Here is a 25,959-nt window from a genome sequence, read left to right on the forward strand (position 1 = left end):
TAAGTATGTGATGTAAAAGAAAAAAGAATTGCACTGTTAAATTATATCTACGTTAGTAATAAAATTATTTGCAAAGAGAATTCTGATAGAGTCACACTAATGCTTGTGGAATGCATACGACAAGATATATAAAAAGTAAAGAACAAAATGTATGGATCAGATAATTGAAACGATTAATCATTTTTCTTAGATTAGTCACCTGAACGAAGGACCTGTCGATGAGGAATAAATAAATAATAATTAGATAATGTATGTACCTACTTGATTTAGATTTATTGCTAATAGTTCGATAACATTTTATCTTCGAGTGAATAATGTGGTTTTTTTTAATTTTTAATATAACCTTTTTGAGTTTTTACGAGTTATTTTTGAGTTGTTATGTTTATAATATCGATTGTTTCTTAATATTTAAAATGTATAAAATATGTGTACTTAGCCAAAATCGCTTAGTAAGTATTTTAATTTATAAAAGCAACATTAATTCAACATTTTTTAAAGAAAATAAACATTTTAAAAAACAAATTTGCACGTTTAAAAATACCTTAAATTTTTCACCGTTTACACGAAGAAAACCAAAACATTTATGTTATGAGCAACGGTTAATTTTGTGCAACGGTATTGATCTCTTTATCTTTTATTGGCTCATTATTCACATTCGAGAATATTCTTTTATATGAACGTTACAGACTTATATGCGGGATGAATAAAGCTAAATAAGATTGATCGTGATATAGTAACATTTTCGTCTTGATAATGATTGACATCCCTGTCTTGTCGGTTGCGTTACATATTTTATGTTTCGCAAATAAAACTCTATGCCACTGGTCATAAGGTTTATAATAGGGTTGTCAGATATTACAAATCTGTCCTCTTAACTCCAATTAAAACGCGGTAATATTGAAGTTTTGTCTTTTGGGTGATTTTTTTGTTTTCTTCTTCATCTTCATACTGGTAATTATGCATACATATATGACCCAAATAAACACCTCTGTGGGTGTGACATTGATAAGATGTGATAGTTAAATGTAATTGCTTTATAAAATCTGTTTACTAAAGTATTTCGTAAATGATAAAAGCGCAGGGCCACCGCGCCGGGTCACGTGAATCAAAACGAATAAATGAAAATAAATTCATATCATGAAGTAGGCTATATAAATATAATAAAATTATAACAGCGACGAATTTGTGCTTTTAGAATGACGTAATTTTATCCCAGTAGTAATATAAGTATATTTTAGACAAACAAGAAACTATGTATAACAGACATATTGGTTACTCCCAAATAAAATTGTCAAATATTTAACCGTTAGAAAGGATTAAAAAGAACCGTGTCAACTAAACAAATCTTTACACACTCTAGAAAGGGTTAGTCAAATCTAAAAAACACACCTATTCCATCCACACAATTCTTTCTATGAAAGGTATTGTTTAGAAATCATTGAATAGTGCATTCGTGTTAATAGACGGGAAATAAAAAGTCTATTACCACGGATCCTTGGTTTTAGCGGGCACTAATTGCGTTCCCCGCTTCACAAAAACTATAACGTGTTCCTTTCCCATGACTTGAATTATGTGTGACTATTTATTGTTCTACGATGCTTTACTAGTAATAGAAATATTTTATTAGAATTTGAATTTGAGTTTTTTTTGCTGTAATGGTGTTGAGAATTTAATTCGCACATACATTTACGTCATACATCTTACATACTGTAGTTACAGTAGTTTAGAGACCCTCGTTGTTTACCTTCAGACTGTAAAAGGTTTGTACTTTTTACATGCAACAAGGTATTTTGGTTAATTAGGCCTTCATGAATTTTATAAATCTTAATATATATAAATCTCGAGTCACAATGTTTGTCCTCAATGGACTCCTAAACCACTTAACCGATTATAATAAAATTCGCACCATGTGCAGTTCGATCCAACTTGAGAGATAGGATAGGTTTTATCCCGGAAATCCCTTATAAGATAAGAAACCTTTTATAGAGATATTTTGATACCCGAGAAAGGACATAGGCTACTTTTTACCCCGGGAAATAGGATAAGTTTTATCCTGGAAATTTCACGGGAACGGAAACTATGCGGGTTTTTCTGTGAAAACGCGAGCGAAGCCGCGGGCGGAAAGCTAGTTCTTTAATAATAATACCTATTGGTATAATCCTTGTCCACGAGTAAACAACATTCCTCAAGGGTTTTTGGCACGTCCAATAAATATTTAGCCATCGAAGTCAGGCACATGACGCAATGCAACGTGAGATGTTTTTCAAATGCAAATCTTAACCAAATCACAAATGTAGGTACTTATATTTTCGGATTTTATCACTTAAAGCATAAACTGAGATATAAACGGACAAAGCGCACCGAACCATGTAAGAAAATAATTGTGTAATTTTGGAAATATGTAAGTATTATTTGGAGCGGCTTTAACGTGTATTATGTATTTTATATTTCATTTAAATTAAAAAGGATAAATTTTTTCTCACCTCTATGCTTTACATTTTAATGTTAATATAAATATGTAAAAACGAGATAAGTTCATTCACAAACCAGAATTACATTGTGCTAATAAATAATTACACTTTCAACAGCGTTTCAAATAACCAGCAAATAGACAAATTAAACTTATTTAACCAGCAATTATGTAATATAAATAAAACTATTTTACAAATGGCATTAGAGCTAGAGACAGAGTCGATTTCCCGTTGCCATCGGCCTTGGAGTTGGACCTTGAGCGAGCCAAGAGTATCCTCAATGTGGCTCGACCAACGCTTCGCTCGCAAGGGGCACGGAACCGCCGCGTACGTTCACTAAACTCTGCCGATTGCGTCACATTCTCTTGGCTTTTCGCACAATAAAAATAACGAGCAAAATTGGCAGCCTTTTAAACCATATTTTCGTAACATTCAAAACTCATTCGCGTTGAATAACACCCAATTATAGGCGTCGACGTTAAATTCGCTTTGTTTCTCTCGTGTTTTTAATTCAAGGTAGACGAATGGTCATGAGTCATGACATATAGGCTCAAATATGAGAGGCGTCAATAAATCATCATAAGGGGCCCGCTATTGTTCCGGTTCCAAATCGCACTAAATCATCTGAGATGTGTCGTTCACATATATACCTAATTATGTATTTATGTGTGGTTATCAGTGTTTGCGTCGTCAATGTCACTGAGTTGCTTGGAGGGCAACGGACGCGGTATCTGTAAACAACACGATTCGTAGTACATTATATATCGTATCACATTCACAGTGATATTTTTATCGGTAGATATTATAAGCGGTTACGTTTTTTTCTTCAATTATTATTTTCATCACATTATTTAATACTGCATTATTGCATGTTTCACCTTTATAATAAAGCCATATGTTTTATGTTCTTCTTTGTACTAATGTGTAGAGTAGGTACATCTGTTGTAGAGTATAATGTGGTGATCAATTACAATTAATAATAATTAATTCTGCATCTACTTATTCACAAGCAGCGGCAAAAAGCACAGCAGATCTTAATAGATACTATTGATAAAACGGGTATTATAATTCATTGCCCTTGGCTCTTATCTCAATTCCGTCTACAAAACAATATACAATACATTAATAGTTAGTACCTATTTGAATTTAAAATAAACTGCTGCTCCATTATTATTATCTAACTAACGGACATTTTTTATATTTTATAATAAGTAATTAAACGGAGAATAACCTTTTATTTATACAAGCAACTTTGTTAATAATTTTTTGTTTATAAATAATAATCAATAATGTTCTATAAAATTCGTTCGTCAAAATACAGAATGTTTATTTGTGAAACTTGATAATGTTCACATTTCGCTAATAAATTTACTTCATGTGATTTTATTACGTAATAATTTAATTTAATGAATATACCTATTACAGGCTAGATAACATTATTTATTGTGACAGAGGATTATTATATTATTTATTAAAACAAAAATTAATTTGAATTGCTTTTTCCATAAGTCATTTTAATTACAAGCACAACCAATAAATATAATAATAATAATACTTTGTTTATTAAAAATATAACTTATGTTTATGTTAGTGTTATAACTTATAATATATGATAAGTGTTGTATTGTTGTAATTTTAATATTATTCTCAACTGAGATTCTGAATAACAAATTTTGAAGCAAAAAGAAAACTTATCGCAGTAGGTACTGGCTGATAAGAACAGATTATATTTTTATAACCGTTTTGTGTATCTGACCTCATTCTACATAATATATTTGTGGATCAATGCAAAAAAATATCATGAACATAATATATCATTTATCATAACAGAAGAACGAAGATATAAATTAATTATGAAGTCAATAAAAAATACTAAAAAAAAATTACATGATTGTTTTTTTCTGTTCATCGCTTTTATACATGATCACGATTTTTGTAGGTACTTATTAGTTTAAAAAATATCCAAACAAATATCTTTTTATTATTACTTGTAATGATAGAAATAAGATGAAATTATTACAAATTTAGAGAACTTGGAAAGGTAAATAAGTCGAACCCACATATTATTAAAAACAAACATTTTTTTTAAATCGACTTTTTTAAAAGAACTTTTCTAGAAATCATAACTTGTCGAGACTCTACATGTTGAAGATACAACTATACTTCCCATAATAAATGCACGGCTTTGCTTGTGCACGAGCTGCATAAAAAACAAAGGGGCGCTAAACAATTTCACTGTATAAAAATCTATCTTTAGAAGCAGGCTACATCAAAAAATAAGGTAAAGTCTACCACGTGCCTCGGTGGACCGAGACGAAACCGTGGTACTAGGTCATGGCGTATACTTGCACAATCTCAGTTTTTTCAGCCAAGATTAATAGTCACGGCATCTGATGTTTTAATTTTTAGTACAAAGAATTTTTTAAACCATGAACTCAGTTTTATTTAAAATCGTCGTGCCTTTATGTGCGAATGAATGAAGCTTATGTACCTATTTCATTTTCCTATTTTGTTGAAACAAGCATAACAGTTTTTTTTAATTTATATCTATAGTAAATGATCAACTCCTAGACCTAGAGTATGTTCCTTTGTATTTGATACTGCCAAATCAAGGACGTTTTTGTTTGAAATTTATGAATTCCTGTCACTGAGATAATAAAATCTGAGCATTTAATTAGAATGAACGTTCTAATCACAAATAGCCTTCTATTACGTAGTTACCTGAAGTCATCTAGTCCGCGTGACTCACTAAACGAACATGCTAATGAACTCTTTAAGAACATTTTTTCTCATAATAATTTTTACTTGAAATTTTAAAGCTTATTAAAAAAATTTCTGGAAGTACAAATTAGGTAGGAAAAAATGTATGCTAATTTTTAATGAAAGAAAAAGTACTGGTGACAAACGAGGCTCAAATGTAACCTTCTTTAGTTACTACCTAATAATACTACTTATTAATATACCTGGTGCTTCTTCATTTTTTCTAATACAGTTTTTTATATGCAATATTATCGGCCAATCGAATAACTAATTTACAAAAAAGGGATGCTGCGTGAAAACATCTTGTCATAAATCGCCACAACCTTTTAAGCATGCAATTTACACACAATCAAGCCATATTTTAAGGCCATATAGATATCTTGCAGTTTACTTTCCTTCCTCTATCTTGTACCAAAAAAGAAAGATATTATGTCGAAGTCTATTTTTTTGAATAATGTAATAAACACGAAACGATACGAATATTCTATTGACATTGAGTATAAGATAAAATATGTTTGAATTACGATCCTTCATATTATTATGGCTATAAAAATTTAATTATAAATATTGAATGTTAAAGGTGTGCATTAAATAAAGTCGTTCATTATCAGCATTTGTTCGAGACAAAGTGCATCAACCTGTTGTAGGACAGGTCCTCTGAGATCATTTAAAATATTCCAACTGACCGCAACTCGTTTTGTTTTCTTGGGAACGTTTTTTATGTTTTAAAAAGAAAAGTCTTTAAACTGACTTATAGAATCCACTATGTGGTGTGTTGTTCGTATAATCATGAGTATTTGATCTTAATTGAAAGAGGTAACGAGAATTTAGTAGTTTCTTACTTATAGATTAAATCTCATTTGGAAACGGTTTTTAATGTCAGTATTGTCGGTCATACTTACGCTAACTTTATAATAAAACCAAATAAATATACATTACTTCAAAATTCATTACAAATATGTATGATGTTATTCATTCACAATAAGTAATTTTTTTATCTAATAGCACGTATAATAATGATGTGCGATAAGTTGGCGTGGCTACAATAATATTATATTTTGTCGTTATTTTGAAATAAGTAGCGCAAAACAAGGAAAAAATTAAAATATTTTAACGGCACCTCGGTTCCTCTGTCTAGGGGCTGACCGTTAATCGGTTTGCAAATAAAATGAATGTCATGTACCTACATTAATATCCCTGGATGTATTCACACACAAGTGTAATACCCACGAACATGTTACAATGTAAACGAATATAAGGTTGTTTCGGATCATTGTGACGTAAATCATAATTTATTCATAACTTTTTTATTATACAGCATAGGTACGTTCTTGTTGATTTTTATTGGATAGAACGCGCTGTGATATATGTCTTTCAATAATCAAAAACATATTCAATACAGGTCCTTGGAGTAAAAGTAATCAACAGATTATCATGACAAAAGTATTTAAATTCGTATGTTCGATTGCTTAGAATAGATTGAAGATTAAGCTCGTACCAATTTAAAGGGACATAACCTTGGTGGCATTTGCGCAGTTAAATATTAAAGTTAATGTGTAACAAACATTTTTAACATGAAAAATGTTCAGAAGTAATGAGTAAATAGTAAAATTGATACGCGACGTTGTAATAGACGTCCATGCTATTATGAATTCCATACAGGTGGTAGGGGCGGCGCAGGTGTCGCATTGTTACTTGCATGCTATGACCTTTGCATAAGAATACAGTTGTTATTCTGTATGAAGAGTTTAGTGTATAATCGCTGTTCTAATTTTAATTTCAATTCAAGCATTATACCCGTTTTTTCCTTCGGAGATTAATTTCTTAAGCAAAATTAGTGCGTATGACATAGTGAATGATCTTACTTACACTTACTAATAATATGAAAAAAAAAAGATAAGAAATTAAATGATAATGATTTTTTTTCCTTACGTATGTGATGTATTTTTATCGTGCAATGTAGCGAATAATTTCAATCATGAAACTCATATCCTGATATTATTTTGAGACAAAGAGCAAGATACCTAATGGGTTTTTAATTCTCTTGTAGCGGAAATATAGCACAATGCTATAATTAATATTTTGTCATTGTGAATTTTAAGTAAAAACCTCTAATCGCCCACAGCCTCACTACCCAATTTGTTTTGCGGCTAGCGACTCATTGTATGCAGTTTTTTGCTAGGCGCGAGTTTTGGGAGTGACGTTAGACGTATCTTACGCCGATCGAAAGCCGAAAAAACTCCATCAGAATAAATTAAATCACGTACATCACTTTTTGTGATGAGACAATATTGATTATGTGGTATTATTCTTAAGTTGCGGACTTTAATTTGTGGTAAATAACACGTGATCTGAGTCGTGCGGGCGTCTCCAATTTCGGTTGTTATTGTTGTAAATGAGTGGGATGCTTCGTGAGATTAATATATGCTTCTATTAATCTGAGGTGTAACGTTTTGATTTCGCATTATAACCAGTGAATAAATTATCTTTATACTTACATACCTTATTCAAATCGAACATCATCTATTGAATACGAAATTTTAGGAAAATATGCAAAACAAATTATATTTTAAAATTATTAAATAGTAAAGAGCTAATCAACTATATTTAAAAATAAACAACATTATAAATTTGGACTATAAGGTTCTTTTTACCGTATCGTTTCAACGCTCAAACTTGATAAAGTTTGTGTGCACGTAGCAAAGCTATACTATAGCTATACTTCGAAGCTTTGAAATGTATAAATTTATTAGCAACAGAACAGGGCAGTGTGAAATTGAGAGCGTTTATCTGATTCCACCGATGTGCTCGAGATAGCGGTAAGTGGACCAAGGGCGGTGATAATACAAGGTTGCCCTACAATGCAGACAGCTATCAAACGCCATTCGCGTAGTTCATGTTAGTTCAGTTGAACGGTATTCTAACTACGTGTTGTTCTAGCGAGGCACTAGAAGCTTCGTTGTTGCAATGGCAACTTTGCACGTGAATCGAATTGTTGGTTGGAATGATGGGGACGTTAAACCACAATGCTCTTATAAGTTATTAAATACTAGCTTACGCGGCTTCGCCCGCTTTGTCTAAAACCTAATAAATTATATACTAAAACCTTCCTCTTGAATCACTCTATCTATTAAAAAAAACCGCATCAAAATCCGTTGCGTAGTTTTAAAGATTTAAGCATACAAAGGGACATAGGGACAGAGAAAGCGACTTTGTTTTATACTATGTAGTGATTTAAGAATCGATGAAACTGTTTTTGTATTATTATTGAATACTGGTCGCTGAAGCTTCCTTTAGAATTTGAGATCAACGAAGTAAAATAAAATACTTATAATTTTTGCTTAATTTTAAGACAAAAATAGAAATGAGGAAAAAGCCAAATGGGGACAATTTGAAAACTATTTCAATCTAGATATTTGAATTTTAAATTTATGAAAATTGTGTATATCCAAAATAGAGTTCAAACGATTTTAAAAAGGAAATCAACATTAATTTATAATACAAAATTAAAGTAGATACCTACCTAAAAGTGGATAAATTAAATCATTATTCACCAATCTAAAAACGTAATTCATTAACCTTCATAAATCATAGAATAATTTAAGGAAATACATTAGTTCGTTATAATTTGCACGATTTTTATATTGCTTTAATAACACTAGACCACATGTTACACCTAATTGTGGCTGTTATTACATGTGTGAAATATTCCAAACACAGACACGTATGTTAGACACTTCCTTAATATAAAGCGGATGAACTAAACGTGCGTTCCTTTTTTGTTACAACACATGCTGGGGAGCTACAATGTCTTCTTAATTGCAAATTTATTTGAAGATACTCGATAAACACACTCAAGGATATTCATTTAGATGTCCTTTTAAATGTGTAATTTGCTCCAAATTTTCACGGATCGTTTCAAAAATGTTTAATATCTGCATTGTAAATCAATGCAAAATCTTCACACTTGATAAGCGGATCACCGGCGGTTAATCCAACAACCTAAAACTGGAAGGCCGAATGATAACAGCGAATGCATTGTTTTCATTTTATAAAGGTCGCCACTGATAAACGTATGACGACCTCGTGATTCGTGGATACGGAAGAAACAGGTCAATATAAATTTACCAAATTATAAATTTATCATTGTAAGCGCTCGTGTCGTCAGAAACATATTTTTCCGTCGACTTCACTCGGTAAATATGTCGCCGACAAAGCTCAAGGTTGACCTCCGAGATAAACGCGATAACTTTAGGGTTACAGGCTTTATGATGCATCGAGGAAACGCGACGGTAAAGATTTATCTTAAAATGTTTACTCAAGATGTCTAGACAGGATTGTAGCTAAGATGTCCGTAATTTTTTGGAAATGCCAAGCTTGCCTTTATGCAATAGTACCACTCTAGTACCTACATGTGAATCAGCGGGAGTGAGTTTAATTCCCTTTGGAATTAATAAAGCGGATAGCTCTACAAATAGCGGGGCGCGTAACGACTTGATAGAATAATATGCTATCTGCAGCCTTGTCCCCGTTCGGCGACCCACTTGCATGTCCTGGAGGATGCTCTTTTACTAACACACTTCTGAACCAATTACAGCAGTTGAAACTATGAGAAAATAAATGCAATCCCTCTTCAATTCGAATGAGTTGCATATTTTTTTCATTTCAACATTACTTTGTCTTCTTGTTATTCATTAGATAAGATCTTTTAAATAAAAAAGCATATTTCTAAGAAGTGCATTTTATGGACAACAAGAGATAACTTCTAACAATTCTCATAGTCAAATTAAACGTTAATATACGAGAAGAGATGTTTATTATATAATAGCAAGTAAATATAAATAGGAGCAAGTGACGCACGTTGCAGTGGATGCACACGCTGTGAGTCAGGCGCGGTCGGCCAGGTCAAGGCTATGCTGGAGTGTGCCCTGATTTGATGACCTGCTTCCAAACTCCCAATTGTACCGTCAACCGTTTCTGTACACATCAAATGCTTTCATAATCCTTACACAGCAATTATGAATTGTTGTGTTGTGTAAGCAAAATTCGTGGTGTTGCAATTGTTTCACTGAACAACTAAATTATATTAATGATTCTCGCAATTGAATGACCAAGAATAAATACATTATGTAAAAACTAAAAAATAATAATTAGAAGATGCATTGGAGAGATTTAATGAAATTCAGGATTAGTTGCAAAAATAAGTACTCAAATCAGATAATGGAGTATTATCGCTGATCTGAATATTGGTTTTGGAATTATTATATTTTTTTTTTTGGTTGGAGACACGTCTGTACCTGTCGTGACTATGGCTCATCAAGCCCCGATCTTTCACGCATTTTATCCGAGATTAAAAACTTCGTCTCGGTATGTATTACGCAACGCTCGACTCACGACGAACACTGCGTTATCGTATTTCAAGGGCAGTTCATCGATGTGCACTGTACTGTGTGCAGGACTATGTAGCGCCTACATTGTGTGCCATACGTGCTGTCATGCATTCCAAAGATAACGTTAATGTTCTCTTCGGCTCTAGTTAAAAACGATATTTCACCGTGCACTACAAAGTAAGGTCAAACCATTCTGTTACAATGTAATGGTGCACAATATGCTCGAAATAACTTACTTTACGAGCATTTTAGTGCAATAGGACTTATTGGTAAAAAAACGTTCAAACCGGCTCTGGACCTAAATTACTGTGAGAATATTAAGACTAAATAACTTTTGCGAAACTGCTCAAACGACCGCATAAAATAGATTTACAGTCGCGGAAATACAATAAAACAACAAGAAATAGATATTGGAGAACAGCGACCAACAAAATATAGAACTGGTTGGTTGATTGATAGATGTCGAGGCTTAATCACTTCCGACTAACCGGGAATGTGATCTATTTTCTAAACACTGCCAACAATAAACGGTTTTAGCTTGATAGTCTTAAAATTAAAAAAGTCTGTATCTCTCAGAAAAGAAACACGCTGAATTGATTTAAAAACTGTCATTTATTCACTTGTTTTTTTGTAAGACAGGATCAGCACTATAATATGTTTTCTAGATATAATTAAAAATAACCGTTACAGCCAGTTATGCGTAATCTATGAGCACATGTCAGTTAATGGCGATAACTTTTAAATTGATAGAGCAGAGGTGAACCTGCAAGGATAAAAAACAGCAGATGCAATTACAGTATAGGGACCGTTGAAATGTCAAGCATATTCAAGCAAGTCGATAAAAATACCTCTGCTAGAACCGAGAGTTGACGAACATTAGTTAAAACACGTTCTATCATTACCAGGTGTCCTGTAACCGTAACCACATGTTAATTTATTAAATCGATTAGCATTACAGAAGCAAAATTTAATGAAGGTCTTGTTGCAAGTTATCTGCAATCGAAAAACGAAACCAAGAGATTTATTTCACGGTCATCATTTATATCTTGATACAATGTGATGGGATCGATTGTCGGAAATGATTTACAAGACTTGATTAAAGGGCAGAATAAAACCTCGCTACGGACAGCGGCGTCGGGGTACGTTAATGCTATATCCAATTAAATTACAAGATTATCCATGCCATTTTAATAATAAGTAATTACACGTCATTAAACGGTGAACAATATAAATTGAACTCGTTGCCCATTACAGGTAGATATTGTATTTATTCGAGAGTTCAATTATAGGTTTAATTTAAATTTTAAAGTTATTCAAAGCAAATTTCCCAAAGTTGATGATACTTTCAGATTTACAATGTCCTTTTCGAACTTAAACTGATTCATTCAACTAGTTCTACATTACCGTTGCTAATCTGTAGAATTCCTTTCAGAGGACTATTTATAAAATTGAAATTTGAAACTTCATTCCTGCCTACAGTAGGAAATGGCAAGTCGGAATAGTTTTACGAGAGGTGGTAGTAAAATTCTCGCATTATACTCGTGTTGGTAGTTTATACAAGTGCTCTTATTGGCAATGTGAGCTTGCACCAAAGCGACTTTTATTCCTAGCGTGAACAATGGCCGAGACGCCAATACAGCCGGTTTTGTTACTCTCAGTGCGATCACAGCTACGAGTTACGACGCTATAAATTCAATATACTAAGACGTGCCCGTGACCTGCGAGGCGTTCGTCTTGCTTCGCCGGTCTAAGTAATACGATCTATGTATTTACATGGAGCTATTTTTACACTGCGTCCTAAGGTAGCGTCAAGTCACAAACCTATTCGAGGCATCGCTTTTGTTTCATGATTTTGCTCGGTTATAATATCCTTAGCTTCATAAAGCTTACTTTTTTAAAACGCTTTATTATTGTTGTAAGGTAAATTAACTGGATGTGGAAAGGTCTAAAACCCAGCCTAGAGCCTTGGCAATTGTCCAGCACTGCAACTAGGACACACGTTCGTAGGTGTCAGTCGAGAACGGAGAAACCGTTGTTGGCAGTCTCCTTAATAGGTTATGCGGAATTCGCACTAGTAGCATCAGCCAGTGTATAATAAATATTTGATGACTACACGACGAAGGAAGGTAAGTACCAATTCAGGCGATTTTTAAAATAATTTTCAAGGCAACGTCGTATTAGCACATGTGTCATGCTCATCGCGTTCAATTATTGTGCAAATAAAATCTCGAGCAATTCAATGTTAAGTGCAAATTTTATGTGCATTAGGCGCTGGAATAAATTCCAGCGAACAGTCTTCATATTGCAAGTCATAAGGAAACTGTGATTTATATTATTTTTATGAGCTCCGTCTCGAAATGATACTTTGTGATTACGAATAGTCAATATGTCATAGTTATGTTTATGTCAATTCAAGACTAGACTAGACCTTCGATACACCATATTGGTGCTTATTAGCCTTGACCATAACTGGCAATTAGATAGAATTATCTTCAATTTATCCCACTACTAATGTGCCTCCCAGCGGTCTGACATAATGTTCAACTTGGCATGCAATTATTCTGCACTTGCGAATTAGACCTTGCACACTATGCATTTGCAGGTTACATTAACTTATTGTTCTTAGATAACGACTATGAATGATTTATGTTCCGAGACTCAAATATGACTTCATTTATCACATGCCAATTGTATACCATCTGGACGCCGAATTTTCGTTCTAAATTAAAACTATGATCTCGTTAAAGCCCACATGTTTTATTTAAAATAAATATACATCATTATTTTGTCTAATTGCGAAATTGGCAAATGTTGTGGGAGACGACACAGGCTGTCAATCTTTTTCTATAAAAAACTGCAGATCTTATCTTTTGGCAAAATTTTCTTCCGAGCTGGAGTCAACGGCTTCTGTGACAGCGGACACGGACCATGCCAGAGAAATAAATAGATACACCATTTTAAGCTTTTAGAAAAAAAATTGTTTATCTACGTATTGTTCCGCCTTGATATTGAAAAATTGCTTCACTCCTACACGAATTTCGTATTTGAATGTTTTAGTTTTGTAATCTTCTCTTAATAAATTAGAGTGCGATCAACTCTTTGATTAACGTTATTATTAGTTTTAACTTTGCTTAGAAACAAATAGAAAACTGAAATTAAATGGATATTTTAATATAAAATATTATACTTTAGAACATTTTTATTGTAATTTAAGAAAGAAAGAGTGTTGTTTTGCAGTAATTAATACATATTGCATAAATTTAGCTAAAAGTTTTTGTAACGTTGCGTGCATTCTTTGTCGGAATTTCTGATAAAATAAAACAAAAAACTCTACTGGATTTCTTTGCCCTTTGTAAATTACTAAGAACTTGTCAAACCAGTAGCGTTTTATTACAGTGTTGTTTTGTTTAGGACTATAAATAAGGATGACTTATAACTTGAATTTGAAGTATAATTACATACGTTAAATTTAAGGCTTCATCTTTTGGAGGCACAAGAGCAAACTTTGCTAAATGGGAAAATAGTTTGAATGGCGAATGAAACTGCATAGTAACAAAGTGTCCCAATTACAGTAACATGTAGTTGTGTCATCGTTACCCTACAGTGAGGACAATGCATTACGCAACCGATGCATTTTATCCATCTGTATGTCACTCACGCGCGCCGCACAACGGTCGACGCATCAATGTATTGCTTTGACCTATTTGAGTCTAGTGAATACAATTTGAATAGTAGAAAATGGATTTATTTCATCCGTGCAAATATATTTTAGAGCTGAAAAAGCTGTTATTTCATTTGTGTTTAAATTATTTTTACAGATTGTTTCTCCTGTGCATTTATCCAATAGAAAATCAATTTTGAATTCTTCATTCATATGCTAGAAGTACATCCAATATATTAAGTATTTTTTTTCACGCATATAATTGTTTATTACATTTTCTCTTAATTTCCGGATTCCTGCAGCACGTCTGTTTTTACAGGCGCTCAATAAAGTCCAAAAGTAAACATGTAACCAAAAACAAACATCGCATCTTCGCATCGTTGTCATACAAAAATAACTCGCTTTCGCAGGAACACTCGTAAATACACTCATAAAACATGACCAATTACTATATTTTTTGACATGTTTCGTGATTAATATCTAAAAAAGTGACAAATCTCATAATATATTATAATTTTTAGTGGAATGAAGTACTCTGCAGAGAAGCGAAAGACTTATGAAATACTCATATATATGAAGAAACAGAAACAAATAAGCAAGACAACGATTCTATATTTTCCCAAGGCCTAGAATATAGTATTAACCCGCGGCGAAACCTTGATTGCCCAGTGCAATATCATTGCGAACGCGGACTCAATAGTTATATCACGTAAATCATACGGTATGAAACACGAACCTGTAACGGACTGACTACCCCAGTTCGTGATACAAGAATGGACTTTACTTTACCCGAAACAGAGCTCATATTCCTAGAGCTCTGAGACTGAAATACGGCAAATATTGTTTGCTAGTAGAGTATAAGTCGATGCGCTTGCAGGCGAAAGTAAAACTAACACCCGTATTCACAAACAGTACTTCCCTAAGTAAAGCATCAACACTGTGCCAAGGGTAACACTTCTCAGTGCGTTCCATTCATCGAGCCTTTCTATTCATAGACAAAACTTAAGTAATGCTTGCCAAAGCAAACGCACTGCGTAAAATGGCGACATGTGATTGGTCCATTTGTATTGCTAAGTTCATGGTAGAGTTTGACAGGAGTAAATGACAATGACAATCAATTCGAACCGTTTGTTTAGAAACATTGTTCATTTGCACGTGACTGGAAATAAAAAAAATACCGTTACGGACGCAATGTGGTCAGAGAAATTTTGTTTTACTATCTTCACAAATTACCTAAGTTTAAACATTGTAATGTTATTACTTTGCTATTATGTATGTAATTTTAACTTGGTTTGATATGGCATATTGACTGGCAAACTAAGGAAAACTTAAACGAAAATTTTGAGTGACGTATAAAACAATATGAGTACATAATAATTCTATTCCAGTTCTAAGAAAATACCATTCACCACGTCGGAAAGGGAACTAATCGTGGCTCTAGTACGAGACCGACCCATTATTGAAGACAAGCGAACTAATTCAAAAAATATTGAATTTAAAAAGCAAGCTTGGGAGGACTTGACTGTTGCCTTCAACTCACAGCCATATATATATATAAACAACATCTTTCAAAAATCTATAACGTTTTCTAAACTCTTCCGAACTATAGTAATCAAATAAGGATCTTGAAAGTCCCGTACCACTTTTCTTGTTTTAATTGTCCTTTGTTCAAATATCCTATCTTTAATATAATTACGAATTCTTCTTCACTGCTATAATCCATTTTGACTTTTGAGGTCGAAACTCGAAAGTAACAACAAATTAAGACGACAAAAAAATATAACTTCACACGTTTTGTACACGTGGCCTGTTTTTGGTCTACTATGCGTTGTCTAAAGTAGCTAACGAAGTTGCTTAGCTGTGCGTTCAGTTTATCGAGCGCATAGTGCGCTTCACCACTTAAGTATTGTTTGTGAAATGATTTTGCTACCCCTATGCGTCCATGCCTACTATGAGACCTCACAGTAACGTTTGTGAATACGGGTGTTAAGCTGTTCACTAAAAGCCTACGTTCATCTAACATCGTAACATCATGCCTAAACATTACATAATCGCCCGTGTGACTGAATAGAACGGTCACATTCGCGACTGACATCAGTGATTGTCAAGTGCATAGAAGTCAACGAACAGGATTACCATTGCGTATTCAAAAGATGCTCTTTAGCCTTGACTTCCTCCTGTACTCAATGGCTCCCAGCCAAAACTATAAGTTCTGCTTTAGGTCGTTTAAATTCCGTCTTTCCAGGATCTATCATCGAACGAGCATTTCAAACTACAAATGCAACTAAATCATCTTTACAATGTACAGTTATTAGAACGCTAAGTGAGAGAAAACCTAATTTGTCACTGGTCAGTTCAGCACGCTCGGTTTTCTCATTACGCTGCCATTGAACGTAACAAATGACCAGCACCGATGCATGTGTGGGTATTAAAGGTTATGCAGCCGGCGTGTTAAGTCTGCTATTATCTTTTAATACCATCGACTTCATTATTCGCTACATTTTTTGCGACGGCAGCGAGGCGCGGCACTGCGAGTCGCCGACACGGGTTTGATAACCCGGAGACCTTGGTCTTAATTGCGCTTCAGCAGACCATTCCGCCACGTCCACTTTTTATTCGCCTGCATCGCTAGTAACAACACGACAACGATAATAACCCGTCCAACTTCGAATGATACATAATACGAGAAAGACTTAAACCAGTCGTGCACTTGCTAAAAATAGCCGTGTAACTTTAAGAGAACTCTGCTCAGAAAGCTAGTCATAGCGATTCTTTACAGATTCGCTCGATAAATCACATTTTTGTCGTTCTTTTTTTTGTTCTGAAATGTCATACCATATCCGTCATGAAATATACCAGGGAAAAACGAAGAAAATTAATCTAATAGGCTTATAAAGATGTATACTCGATGAAAGCGTCTCTACCTAGATACATTGAAAAATCTCTACAATTTTCTTTCACATGCTTCTTCTTTATTATGCTCTTATTATTAACAAAATCTTTTATTGTTTCAGGTAAGCAGGATAAATTACCAGACTCTTTTATACGCATCATGCAGGTATAAATACCATGTAACATTAAAATGTTACATGAATTACCTATTACTATTATTTTATTTTTCAAAATAATTCGTGGTTCTACATTAATTTAATCCCCTAACAATGCAATACCAATCCACGTTTTGCCTAGTAACTAAGTATTTACAATAGTTCTAAACTATAAATGCATGTGATTTAATTCTTCACATTCAATTGTTTCAAGTTTTCCTCATCCACATCCACTACACTCTACAGCAATAGATTTTAATCTGAAACAGTGCAAGTGCGCTATAAATATGAGTTACTAAAAGTATGAAATTGTATAAATAATGTCATTGACTAAACAATCGCGATGACTTCAATAACGTGATGACTTTAAGTGGTCGAGGCGGGGTGGGGGGAGAAGCAATCGAGCACTTTGTGCACGCATGACTGAGTAACATCACGACTGTACAAACATTGTCTGTACTCTGTAGCTCTGTACTATAGAGGCGGTGACAAAAAATGTACTTTGCCCTGTTCAAGAAATGAGACGGTTCGAGTCACTGATTTCAATTATTATTGTTTACTTATAGGTCGTAGAGTCACGTTGTTATACGATGTTCAAACAAGTGTACCTCCTTGTAAAAAGCTTTTTATTTTCATAAGTACGTTTGGAAATATTATTAGTTGCTATCTACCGTAATTAAAGTTGCACCCACACAATAGCGAGTAATTAATTAGGTAGGTTTAATAGTTTAAGATTTATATATAATATAACTATTGCTCTATTATTTTATATTTATTACGTCTACGGCTTAATTTATATTTACACTAGCATTACCGCCCGCGGCTTCGCCGGCTTTGTCTAAAACCTAATAAATTATATACTAAAACCTTCCTCTTGAATCATTCTATCTATTAAAAAAAACCGCATCAAAATCCGTTGCGTAGTTTTAAAGTATTAAGCATACAAATAACAAAAGGACATAGGGATATAGGGACATAGGGACAGAGAAAGCGACTTTGTTTTATACTATGTAGTGATAACAATAAAGTTTTACACTTTTATCTCTATGTTATCCAATTCGCTTACTAAATTATACAAATCATGATATAAGAATCAAATTAGCCAAGATGATACTTCCAAAACACAGCAGGTCAATTACCCTGCGAACACGTGATTATGACGAACTAACAATTTGTCACCGAACATCATTCTCACGTCATACAGAGTTATCAAATCGTTGGTTTGAACTTGATTATAAATATTTATATATAACCTCTATATTATGTATAACATTCCATCAAAAATATACATGACTTTGAGTATAAAATCTCCTTTTGTTTTTGGGAGTCGGTTAAAAATTATAAAACCCGCTGCGAACGTGATTCAGATGACTAGAACTGATTAACAACAATATATTCTCCTGATAATCACTCTTGATAACATCATTCATACGAACCTACTCGAATAAGGTTGGTTTGATAACCTGAATTTAATTTAGGTGAACTAGTAACGCAGATCAGGTACACGATAGAAAATTCATTGAATATTAGATTAATCCAATCAAACATATACAGAAAAGGTAATAAAATAAATAAAACATTTATTTTATTCAAATATAGAGTTAACATTCGGGCCTTGATCTTCAAATCTATATACCTATGAAAAATTACGTTTTTAGCATGTTTCTTACCAATCGAATTATAAGAACCTAATGTGGAATCGTACCTATTTAAATATAATTATTAATTATTATGTATAGGTAGGTACGTGTACATCAATAATTTATATTTACGGTATTTAAAGTGATAAGTATTTTATTAAATTTTCTTGATAGTCGCTTATCGAAAATCATTCAATAATAGGTAGGCAGGTAAGTAGTTAAAATTTATTTTGAAATTTGAACTTGACTCTACCAATATTGAATTAATGATATACCTAATTAATAAGTTTAAATCAGACACTTTTATTTAACCGTACCTAGCTAGCTACTAAGAAAATACCTATGCAATGATAACATTGCAAACGAACTCGTGATACTTTGAAAACAATTTGTTTAAAACAAAAAGTTTTGATAAAGTGCTTTTACATTGTCACCTATTTGATTTTCTGTGCCACGGCTGCGCGACTCGGAGGCATGCGGGGTGTTTGCGGGGTGCGAGCGGCGGTGTGACGTCACGCTCGACCGTGGCAGTGAGTATAGTGAGAGCGGCCGTGTCGTTGTTCGCTCGCTCTACGTACTTCGTTGACGACGGTCGCGCGCGCGTAACGTGTTTGTGTTTGTATTTTAACGTACGCGGTAACTTCTCCGGTTCTGCATTTTATCTAGACAAACTCGTGTGACTTTCCTCCCTGCATAATGCATTTCCTATTGTAGCGATGACAAAAACTCGATACGCATGAGACTTTCTGTCTTATTGGAGTGGAAGTAGAGACGATCGACGGTGAAATAGGATTTGTTTCGGTCTCGACGCCGCGCGGTTACATTAGTGGATGTTATTATAGCGTTTTGATAGTTCAGTGCGACCAAAAGTGAAGTGTTGGACGAAGGGATAATGTCCGTCGGCGATCGTGAACACGGGAGCGTTTGACGCGCTCGTCGACATGAGACGCCGCTGGTCCAACAACGGAGGGTTCCCGTTGCGTATGCTCGAGGAGAGCTCATCAGAAGTGACTTCCTCATCTGCTTTGGGATTTCCTCCGGCTATGGTTATGTCGCCGGAATCGCTAGCCTCGCCCGAGTATGGGCTCGAGCTTTGGGGCTACGATGATGGCATCAGTTACAACACTACCCAGTCGCTGCTCAGCACACATTCGTGCACGATGCAGCAGCAGCAGCCGCCCACGCAGCCCTTGCCGTCTATGCCGCTGCCGATGCCACCCACGACGCCTAAATCGGAAAACGAATCTATTTCATCAGGTTAGTTTTCGGAACTTTCTGGTAAATTGCTGCTGAATATACAATTAATGTTTACATAAAATTTTGGCGGTCGGCGATGTGCCGGTGCCGATCTGCGGCCGAGGCGGTGCGATGCTGTCATCGACCTTTGGCCTGGATACCTTGACCGGGCGACACAGGCCGATGTCTCTGCGCACAATGCTCATAATACAAACGTTTTGTTTACCTACATTTGCCACTTTGACCTAGACCACTTACCTATTTTCAATAATTATTATTAGGTATGAACATTTTTTTATCGGAACCTTAAAATCTATTTAACATTTTATTATAGTGATAAGTATATTACTATAATAAAGTAAATACAGTAGTATTAGAACATTTATTTTCATCAGACATTGAACAACGCATATTGCACCATGCGTTATTATAATTTATGGACCACACGCCATTAAGTTGAGAGTACAGTATGGTGATTGGTGACTAATCTTAGTAATGACAGAATAGATTGTCCGTGGGCGACCTATGGTTAAAAATACGCCACCCATGTTTACCTGCCCATATTACTCAAGTCAGTTAAAGACATAGAGCGACGAGAGCTTGGGGAATTGTAGGTGTGATGGTGTACGTTGTTATTCTTAGTAAACAAAGTTGCTTGTTTGGTTTGTGGCCGCTAAATAGGTAGGAGGAACACTGTATGAGTAATTGTTATCGCGACACGTTCAAGGTTACCATGGAAAATTTAATACATCCACAGCCCGTGTTCCGGAAACAGAAAACCGTCGGCATTCAAATACCTAAGTTGTGAACGATAAACACTAAGCCGGTTCAATTAAAATACGATATGTACCTAATTGAGGTTTATCATTCATACCTTACTTGTTTACATACTCCCCACATGGTTTTAATTTTGTAGCAAGATACTGTAATGTTAATTTAGTTAATTCATGGCTGAATTACCTGACATGCGAAAGACTTTACTAATTAGTAATTATTTTCAATAGTTTTACACCTTTTATTACTCGTGCATAAGTGTTACTGCGTTTATGTGTATTTTACACTGCAAAAGCTTATCCGAAAGTTTTAGATGAAAAATGTATAGGAGAAAGTGCCTTTAGAAATTATGTAGCTAAGCATAAGAAATTGCCATAATTACAAGTTACTACTCAAATCTCATCAGAAACTAGAATCGTAAGCTATAGTTAGAAAAGCAAAATGAGGTATAATCATGTCTAGTGAACTCGCAAACATAATACAGTGGCTTTTGCTGTTAGGTAATTTATATTTTGACTTCGCTTGTAAATGAAATCCTTCTGTACTGTATGTACATTATTGAGATTATTCTTATTATGTATAAAATTCTAATCTTTCACCATTCGAAAACACCTGAATCCAGTATAGAAGATTGCACAACATTATCTGAATTTCGAGAAAAATCACAAACGTGTTTCCAAATTACATTAAAGGAGCGTCCAGTAGAACGTCGCAGCTCACAAGACTATATTCGGCTGTATCAAAGGAACACCATTTTGTTGCCAGAATGGTACAATACTTAATCTATCATCAATTCTCGAGGGAGGTATGAGGGGTGCTCGGGATGAGGGACTCTCCCTCCTATTAGCATCAACTGTTGACTCGTCATGAACGAAGAATTTTCTATATTTAGATTAAAGAATGTGAAATGCTTCCATACACGTCGCTAATATAATAGGAAATGTTCGGCAAAGGCAATTTAACATCTGTTATTGGAAACTTTATGTCTTCTAGTTATTCTTCATAATATAAAAAAATCTCAAACCACGAGTCACCAATCACCATAAAATGTCGATCCCAATTTATAAATGGAATATCTAATATTATATTTTAATATGTTATAATATTCTAAATCGACTCCTTTCATACGATAAATAAAGTAATACACATAGTTATAAACAATTTAAAAGTGGATGCAGTGGGTTTCGTCGAAGAGGCTGGCTCGTTTGACCGGTTTAGAGACCACTTCGATGGTGAATCGCATCGCCTGACAAGGCACGTATGTCCATGATATATGTATACAGCCATCTATGTATAATGGCAATGTTACAAAAATAAAGTCGTTCAATTCACATTCATTCCGATTGCAAAGGCCAGTCTCGGCGCAGTTTAAGAAAATAAATTGCACAGAAAATGCTTTAAACAATTTCTGCAAGTTCCACTGGAAATATGTTCGCCGATTTACTCTTGGCTTGCTAAAAAGTTAAAATTTCGCTGGCATGAACTTTTTATCTTCACAATTTTTAGTGTCAATCAATAGTTATTATAATTTATAACAAAAATACCTATTACATAATATCGCTATAAGTGTACCACCTATCTCTTACTAAACGAAACGTTTTAAAGGTTTATTATGTTTGAGAATTAAAAAGTGTTTAATGTTTATTATTATTAAACTAGATATGAGTATATTCATTCTTTTATAGTTTTATATAACGAAAGGCTTTTATTTTAATCATCATTTGAATATTCACAGAAACGATCAGTTTCTTTACAATATATTATGCAACGTAATGTTCTAGCAATTTGCTAATGGATCATATTGTTGCTAAATGGCAAATTTAAAAGTTTATTCTTTAACAAAAACAAAATTCATGTTCAGGCTTCATCAAAAACACGTCATAAGACGTAAGCGCAAAATAGTTCAATTCGTTTATCAACAGACAACGCGAATTAATTAACCGACACATTGTCAAAATCACTTGCGTTTCAAGTAAAAAATTTAGCATTTAAAATTATGTAGTAAGTCACTGACCTCCAAATAATGCGTATAATTTCTATATTTCAGTAAGTTCTCGAACTTGTCGCGTATAACTATGATGGATTACAGTTTCTTTTGAACCAAAAAAGTTTCGAGTTAAGATTTTCTTAACTCGATAACGGTATTAAAGTAATTAACGTTATTTTATGTTATCAGAAAATAAACTCAAGTCATTTATTATTTATTATATTATATATTTAAAACGGGGATAATTTAAGTTATCTAAAGATAAAATACCTTTAAAATAGTAGTACCACTCAACCCGGCCTCGGATGTAATACCAAAATATTGAGTTAACCGACTGTGTCTAATAAATTACTAAACATTGAAAATTGCAACTCATTAATACATTATAGTTAATACCTACATAATATTATTAATAAATCTAATTTCTTGATAATTAATTAATCAAGTAAATAGAAATAAAAATACTAAACGCAATAACTATGGGATTATCCCCCACTTAATTAAAGTAACCCGCATCAGCCGTCGTCTAAATACATCAATAAAAGTTTAAGTCATGAGAATTAAAACTATCACAGATAACTATTGCCTAGCGACACAAACATGCGGGTACAATTATTATTCTCTTATTACATTTATGAATAACCTTAGATAGCACATTTAATCATGCTTATTAAAAATTCATTGTCGTTTGATATCTCTACTTCTGAGGAAGATAATTATTATTTGGAAATTGGAATGCATAATAGTAATTGCACAATGAAATGTTTCCTTAGGGCGGCAATGTTTATCTTGAGAATGTGTTTGCGTACCACAGGGAAATGTTTGTAGGGCTATTTTCCTTCCCCACGGGCCCCACCTGAGGTGAACGTATGAGCGCGTCCGCGTGGGGGCGCCAAGGTCACCGCGGTTTTTTGACACGTCGATTTATAAATAGTGGCACCGGCTAACATCATGCATTAATTACTCTGCAATAACATTACGTATAGCCGGAAATTATTTGTTTCTAGCGCTGAACAGTCTGTTTGCCGCAACGACAGGGTTACGGACCGCTGCGAAGGTCCTTCAGTCGATTAGTTGATTGTTCGAAAATGGATTTGAATCGCGCTTCGATCGAACAGCGACTCACAATTCGATTTCCTGAAAATTCGTTCACCGAAGCAGTAGTAATAAATGGCTGTGACGTGGGCTTAATGGAATATTATTTTCCAGCTACTACATAAAAGGCAGCATATTAGATATCCGAGAATATTTCAATAGTGTGAAATGCGATATCCTCTTGTATGTAGGTACAAGAGTCATGATTGATGATTCCTTAATCAAAGAGGTCGCCGACCTCAGTCAGTGTAGAGAGTAGATAGCTTATGACTTCATCTGTTTTAAATAAAACATATTATGTAATAGCAATAACATTTCCATCGACATATTCAAAACGATAATAAGATTCATTGTCAAAACTGCCGCTAAATGAAGTTGTTTTTGAATTAACATATAAATCTGAGCAACTCTACAAAGTTGTGATTATGGACGTTTAGTGTTAGAATAATATTACTTAATCCGATCCCCACAAGCAGCTGTCGTTTGAAGCGCAGAAGGGAACAAATTTTATAATAGTGGCGTGATTCTGCAACCCTTTGACTGCATAATCTAATAGCTATGACCCCTTTCTAAGTCTGCACAACACACGTCAGTAACAGTGTCAATCAATATTCAGCAAAATCCTGACGAAATAAACCCACTACTAATTTCGAACAAACACTGCCAATTATTATTTAAATAGTTTAGTCATTGTCTTTTAATTTAACTTTACACAATAGAAAAATTTTCTGCTCGGTCGAGTTCAACGACATTGCAGCTTGCTTAAAAACACTTGTTTCTGAATCTTAACTTATTTCATTACCAGTTGACACTTAAAACACTAAAGGGAAACACAAAGTAATAGCGTATATACAACAATATGTAATTTACATTATTTGTTCACGTTTATTAAAAAGCGAAAACAAGTAATTTCTATTGAAAATATTGTTCGTATTATTAGCCCTTAAATACACTACATTAAAATCGTATTGTAAATGTGGCATGGCTTTGAAAACGTTACTTTTACGACTTCAGAGGCTTTGTCTAAAGACTTGAACGTAATATGAAGGTTCCAAAAGATAATTTCATAGCTAAAATGGTCTAGGAAGGCTTCGGCGGATGTGCGGTCGAGCGCTCGTCTCGCTCGGTTGCGCGCGCGCTGCCATCGCGTCGCTTGTTAGTTCTATTATCTCCCTCGAGCCAGTCTTCGTAACTGTGAGATGCCTCTATCTTGATAGGAATCACTGGGGTTTCAATTTCTTCTAACAAAAACAGATAGAATCGTGATAATCGTTAATCTCTGCTCTAACAACTTTCTGATAATTTATGTATATAAATCACGTAAAAATCTACTACACGTATTTTTCCCTGTAACCAAATGTATATTTTTAAGGTAGGTGGCGCGTGATGAAACTCATGCTGTCGTTCTGTCATTTGCTCTCCGTGAAGAAAAAAATCTAAATGTTTTTCACGGAAAATTATTTGTTCTTCAAATTTATTTGCTTACCAGCTTGTGACGTGACTTGAATCCGCGTCACGAACTTCTCACTAAACTTAGGTAGGTATGTGATTCAGATTGTGCCCGCGGCCGCGTAATGAGGTTTTGATTATTCTTCGAATTTTTGCTTTTAAACTCGATACGTAGTTATGTCTAAAAGCAAAAAAGCAAGACGATTTCCGTGCACGTCATATAATGGTTTTATTTATCTCTTCGTGAGTATCTGTTACATTGCTCGAGAGCGCTTACATTCACAAAGCGGGCTTTGTTATTAGTAACGTTATGCCCAAAATCAAATCTTTGATCTGAGTCCAATAATCATAACGGACTGGCTAATGTAGTAAAGATATTACAAGAGTATCTCATTGCTAAACACAACTAAGTTAAGGATATCGTGATCATATAAAGTGTTGACCGGTTC

The 25,959-nt window shown here is 34.1% G+C and overlaps 1 protein-coding gene across 11 annotated transcripts in view; it reads left to right on the forward strand.

The window, feature by feature from the left end:
* The window catches only part of LOC123691363 (ecdysone receptor), a 152,088-nt gene that overhangs the window by 107,565 nt on the left and 18,564 nt on the right, over positions 1 to 25,959 (forward strand). For 5 of the 11 annotated variants that reach the window (XM_045635705.1, XM_045635707.1, XM_045635706.1 and 2 more), the window contains exon 1: positions 19,529 to 20,226. The exons of the other annotated variants lie outside the window; for them this stretch is intronic. In XM_045635705.1, the coding sequence (XP_045491661.1) occupies positions 19,911 to 20,226 (316 nt within the window). In that variant the 5' untranslated portion in view covers positions 19,529 to 19,910. Of the gene's footprint in view, positions 1 to 19,528; positions 20,227 to 25,959 lie in introns of those variants that run through there. 11 annotated transcript variants of the gene reach the window in all.

The sequence above is a fragment of the Colias croceus genome, chromosome 4 (assembly GCF_905220415.1).
Source record: "Colias croceus chromosome 4, ilColCroc2.1".
NCBI classification, from domain to species: domain Eukaryota; kingdom Metazoa; phylum Arthropoda; class Insecta; order Lepidoptera; family Pieridae; genus Colias; species Colias croceus.